A 5,637-nucleotide genomic window follows, 5' to 3' on the forward strand; every position below is an offset into this window, starting at 1 on the left:
AGAACTTGATTACTGATATGAGGATCTATCAAATGTGACAAAAAGGAATAGTTAATTTAGAGAATTTGATTTTGAATTAGAAAGTAAAATAATAAAAAATATAAAAAAAGAAAGAAAGAAAAATAAAATTTATTTAATTTAGTGAGAGAAAAGTTTTATCCTATTAACTCATTCAATCGTACATCTACCAAATTTAAATAAATATTAAAATTTAAAATATTTTATCAATAATTTTATAAATATAAGTTACATATATTATAGTATACTGATATAGTAGTACTTTATATTTTTGGGGCCTTAAATATTTGGGGCGTAAGGCAAGAGCTTCACTTGCCTTACCCTAGAGCCGCCCTTGCTGAGTTGCTTGGCATCATTCAGGTACATTTCAACCAGAATATTGTATTCTTCTTGAATATGTGGAGATCTCTTTACAGATTTTCAATCTACACTTAACCACATGACTACATCTAAATTGAGTTGCTCTTCACTCTTTGAATTGTACTATTTTTGTGATATGTATTGCTGTAAAATGTCTTTCAATTGTGGAGTTAATACATTAGAAGCTCTTCACAATATTTTGCCCCATATTTAGTCTCTTCAAGATAATTATGAAATTTAGGGCATTCCTCTATTTCTTGTTTCTGTTATCTCCAATTATTTCCAGTTCTCACTTCCCTGAATTACTCTAGGAATTTGAGCTTTTGTTAATACCTTTATCATATAGATTCGTTGCTTCCAAGTTTTGGTAGTATTTATTTTTTCCGCCCTATTATGAAGATTGATGGTCTGCAGTGAGATACTTTAATTGTCAAATGCCTTTATGCATGTTGATACCCTCATTGACATGTCCTTTTCAATTGGGTGTTACGTATTGTAAATGCAAAAGGAGTCTGATGTTATCATGCAATTCAACTATGTCGTTGGTGTCCTTGAGCAGGAAAAATATCGGATCTGACCGTCAAACAAAGTAAAAGATGCAGGATCAGGAAGGGCATGTGGCTGATGCAGGAAAAGACACATTGACATCTGTTCAAACATCTGAAATTGAAGATTGGACAAAATACAAGGATGATGATATTATGCAACAGCAATCTTCCATCCAGGCTGAACAAGCTGTAAAAACTCAATTTGTTGGTGATAAGGCAAGTGCTATCCTGTTGTCGAAGCATTAACTTATTTCTTTCTTATTATTTACCTTGTTTATATTCAAGGTACTAATTGGATTCGAAACCATCTAGCTCTCGGCATCTCAGTTCCCCGGCTCAACATATTAGTGTTCTATAATCAAGTTTGCTTGATTCCTGCAGTTTTTATGTGTTGTATATGGATAGAACTTTCCTGCATAGGACAGTAGGAATGAGTTAGTATTTTTTTGACTGGATGCTAGGTATTCTGTTAACAAGCTTTAAGGAATTTCTTCTTCTTCTGAAGGTGAGTTAATTATGTGTCGGAGGAAAATTCTTTATCAACGAAAATATGCTTTTGACATATTTTTGAGCTGATTCTACCCTACTTGTTTCTTTCAATGTCTCTGAGGAAAATTCTTTATCAATGAAAATATGTTTTTGACATAATATTGAGCTGATTCTGCTCAACTTGTTTCTTTCAAGTGGAATATTGTTTTTCTTGATTCTTTCTGGAAACAAAATAAGTCATGGCTTATCAAGATGGGTACGACATATTCCTGAACGGATACATTCTGCTTGATTTTCTGAAAATTCACCTCGGTATTGCAAATGAGCAACTTATGGATAGTTTGAACAATAATAAAATGTTTTCTCACTAGAATTGAGCTGAATACCATATAAAATAGTCGGGAGCATAGTGCTGCCAGCAAGTGTCTTCATGCAATGTAAACCCTTTAAGCTAATTTCAGGACATTTTTCATCTTTAAATCTTGCTAATGTATCATTGTGCAATTTCTCCTTCCTTTGTTTACCATTTCTTCTGTTTTAAAAGAAGTAACTTGCGTGTATATCTTTTAAAACTTGTTGTGCTTTCTAGAACGCTTGGATTGTTTAAGATCCTTAAAGAAAATGTTCTAAAGAATTAAAAATATACAAATTGTTGATATGTGTCTCTAATTACTTGAATACATTGATTAACTTGAGTATTTTGCGGGGGTGATAACTGCAGGAACCTTTGTCTTCATTAGAAGCTGAATACCATCTGGGAAATTCAATTTTGCTGGAGAAAATAAAGGTTTGAACATTATATCTTTGTCTTTGGGGTGATTGTTCTGTGTTGCTCAGTAGTTGATGTCACTTCTGCAGGTGCTGAGTGAACAATATGCTGCCCTTAGAAGAACACGTGGAGATGGAAATTGCTTTTTCCGCAGTTTCATGTTTGGTTACCTTGTATGCTTAAATTCTTATACTGCATTTTATTTTGTAGAACATATGTGGTCTTCTGCGTGGACTTTGAGTTTTGGCATCTTTAGTTACTAAATGATCATGTATTTCAACTAAAGGAGCACATTCTGGAATCACAAGATCAAAGTGAAGTTCATCGCATTAAAGCTAGTATTGAGGAATGCAAAAAGACACTTCAAAGTTTGGGCTACGCAGAATTCACATTTGAAGACTTTTTTGCGGTATTCTTGTCTTTCTACCTTGATATGTTTAAGTAGTTGTTTTCGCATGTTAGATGCATTTTGCGTAAAACTATCATGTCTTGATGCTTTAAATATAAGATTTTTTCAATCTTCTTTTGTAGTGTATCTGGATATATTTAATCTGTCTAGTTTTTATAAGATGTACGATCAATTGAACACGAAATGGAAACTTGTTGGTCAAAAGAATAGTTCACAGTTCCAGACTTGACATATAGTGTAATATAAAAGCTGCTCTCTATTCTCTAATCAATGAATTTTCAAGAGAAACTGTTAAAGTGTCTATAATAATAATAATAGTCTGAATTAAATCGGCATATCCTTTCTTGTTTACATTCTGGAGGTTGTTCGAATAACCGTATGATCTTATCATCGTGAATTACCAGAAAATGTTACAAAAGCACAAGCTCCTCCTGATTGTGTTTTTGCTCCCAACTGCATTTTCAATAGTGTGCAAAACTTTTCTTTGACAAGTGTGAGATTTGTTGGCATTAACCGATATTAGTTCGCATTTGAGTAGATTAGATTGAACTCCCTGTTTCACTCCATTTCATGAAGAATGAAATTTGATTCTCTTGGATTCGTGAATTTGAACACTATTTCTCTTTCTTTTGGTTCATATCATGTTATTACAGTGCCAATATCTCCTCCTCCATAGTTTTCCTATCTTCATCTTTCTTGAAATGTATTCCTACATCTTTTTATTTAAGACCCTGAACCTTGATCAGTCCATCCCGCAGATACGTATGCCAGGAAACCCTTGCTTGTTGCAGTTCTTCGCATCACAATTTGGTCAAGGGCTTTTAGTTGATCTTCAAACCCATTCCTATCCTGACCTTTCACGCCTTTAATTTATCTTTTCACATGTCTAAATCTTTTTGCTTCAAAATTTATGGCAGTGCCAGTGATTTGAGTGACAATCACTAGCCTGTATTTTCCATAAAGATATATACAATACAGTAAGGGCTCTTGGTTATTATGATAAGTGTTGTCAGAGGCGCGCTTAAGCGAGGTGCAATACATGTTGAGTGTTTCGCCTTGTCATCAAGGCTCTAATGCATACCTTTTCTTGCCAATGAGCGTAATCTTGAAGAGGCGACACTAAACAATTGATATTTCAATTTAGCGTAATTTTTTTTAAATTTCTTTTTTCATATATTTGTTATTCATGCTTATAATTATTAGTCTTGGATTACACATACATACTTTTTCTTCATCTGCGCCTTTCTTCATTGAAGCCCACGCTTTATTTGCGCTTTTCCATTAAAGCCCCAATTGACCTTAGAGCTTTTTGCGCTTTTCGCCTTTGATAATACGGATTATGATAATAGAAGGGATTGTATTCCTAGCCAGTGGTCAGTATCTAATCTTAAAACGAAAACCAGGGAAACTGCATGTCCAGGAGTTGCATGCTCTCTTGACTAGATTACGTGTTTGTTTGCCTAAAGGCATTTGGGGGTAAGTGAATTGAGAGGGGAAGATCTGATATTGATGGTATGTCAGATGAATGTTTTCGTGTTGTTAGAGCTTATATTGTGATCATTACTCATATATGTTGTATTCCATATAGATTGAGTAGTCTTTGGCCCTCCTTCATTCATGCATCACCTACCACATTGGGATCTTGCATTTGTTCATTTTCTTTAGTTTGATTATGAAATTCGTTGCCCTGAGGCTCTGTCGTCTTTTTGGACTTTCATAGTTATTCCTCGAGCAACTCGATAATGTTCTTCAAGGTAGCGAAGATTCCATAAGGTTTGAGTTCTAAAATTCTCTTGACTTAGAATTTCCATTTAGCTGTGCACTATCTTAATGCTTCCACTGGTCAAAATGGAATCGGTACTAAAGGAGCAAAATTGGTTATTCATTGCAGTCATGACGAACTCCTACGCAGAAGTCGTGATCCGTCCATTTCTGACTATGGTGAGGGCCATTGGCAACCTTTTGTGAATGTGAGATAACAAAGTGTTGTGTTCTTCTCTGTGACCTGATGATATGTGCTGTTTAGTTGTGATGTTCTTCAGATTTGTAACATCTGGTGAAATAAGGAAGCGCTCGGAGTTTTTCGAACCATTTATACTAGGACTAACAAATGCCTCAGTGGAGCAGGTTCGTTAGATGAGATTTTCAAACTTGTTCTTGTACCATTGAACGTATGCTTATAACCGTCTACCTTTAACAATATCGTCTACTAAATACACAGACTCTTACGAGCACTGCTGCTTTTAGAATCCAAGTAAGTGTTAACTCGCTTTCTTTTTATTTGAAAATTAAAACACAGTTTTGCAAGTCATCAGTGGAACCCATGGGCGAAGAGAGTGATCATGTGCAGATTATAGCCCTATCAGATGCGTTGGGTGTACCAATCCGTGTCGTATATCTTGATAGAAGCTCATGTGAGAATAACAGCATCAATGTAAATCACCACGACTTTGTTCCTACAAGCGATGACATGGGTAATAATGGTGTTCCCAAGACCACAAATCCATCTATTACCTTGCTCTATCGCCCAGGACATTACGACATTCTCTACCCCAAGTGATGTTCTTCATTTAGTTTGTGAAAACAATCTCAATGAAAACTTGGCTCATTCACTTTGGCATGTATGATCAATGAGAATAGAAACTTGTGTGTTTGTTGATCAGTGCAGAATTGTAGATAAGCGGAGCTTTCTTTATCCATAAATTTGTCTGTGCAAATTTCTTTACATTTATGAAATAACTTTCTCTAGTATCTTGATTATTACAGACAACCAAAAGAAACTGTATACTATAGTGTATTCAAATATTTTTCAAAACATCTGGTCGACGCCCTTAGTTTTCAATTTACTATTGACATTTTTTTGAAAACAAAAAATTGCAATAGTATTTTTATCTTTGATTTCTATATTTTTACATAATGTTTGTCGTAAGTCTTTATCTTTTATAAATATTTGAATACATTTTAATCTCTCAAACAATTAATTTTTTTGGTTTTTTCATCCTTGTATAAGTGTAATTGTGTATATATTGAAATACATAATATTA

At 34.2% G+C, this 5,637-nt stretch overlaps 1 protein-coding gene across 1 annotated transcript; it reads left to right on the forward strand.

Annotated features, from left to right (window-relative positions):
• The first annotated feature begins 279 nt into the window (after window positions 1–279).
• On the forward strand, window positions 280–5,344 carry LOC109206298 (ubiquitin thioesterase otubain-like). The gene is made up of 9 exons (XM_019369117.1): window positions 280–378; window positions 938–1,142; window positions 2,137–2,202; window positions 2,274–2,357; window positions 2,471–2,593; window positions 4,314–4,366; window positions 4,485–4,534; window positions 4,620–4,720; window positions 4,893–5,344. The coding sequence occupies exons 2-9, from the start codon at window positions 975–977 to the stop codon at window positions 5,151–5,153; spliced, it is 906 nt and encodes a 301-aa protein (XP_019224662.1). The 5' UTR covers window positions 280–378; window positions 938–974; the 3' UTR covers window positions 5,154–5,344.
• The last annotated feature ends 293 nt before the right edge of the window (window positions 5,345–5,637 follow it).

This window comes from Nicotiana attenuata, unplaced genomic scaffold, assembly GCF_001879085.1.
Source record: "Nicotiana attenuata strain UT unplaced genomic scaffold, NIATTr2, whole genome shotgun sequence".
NCBI lineage: Eukaryota > Viridiplantae > Streptophyta > Magnoliopsida > Solanales > Solanaceae > Nicotiana > Nicotiana attenuata.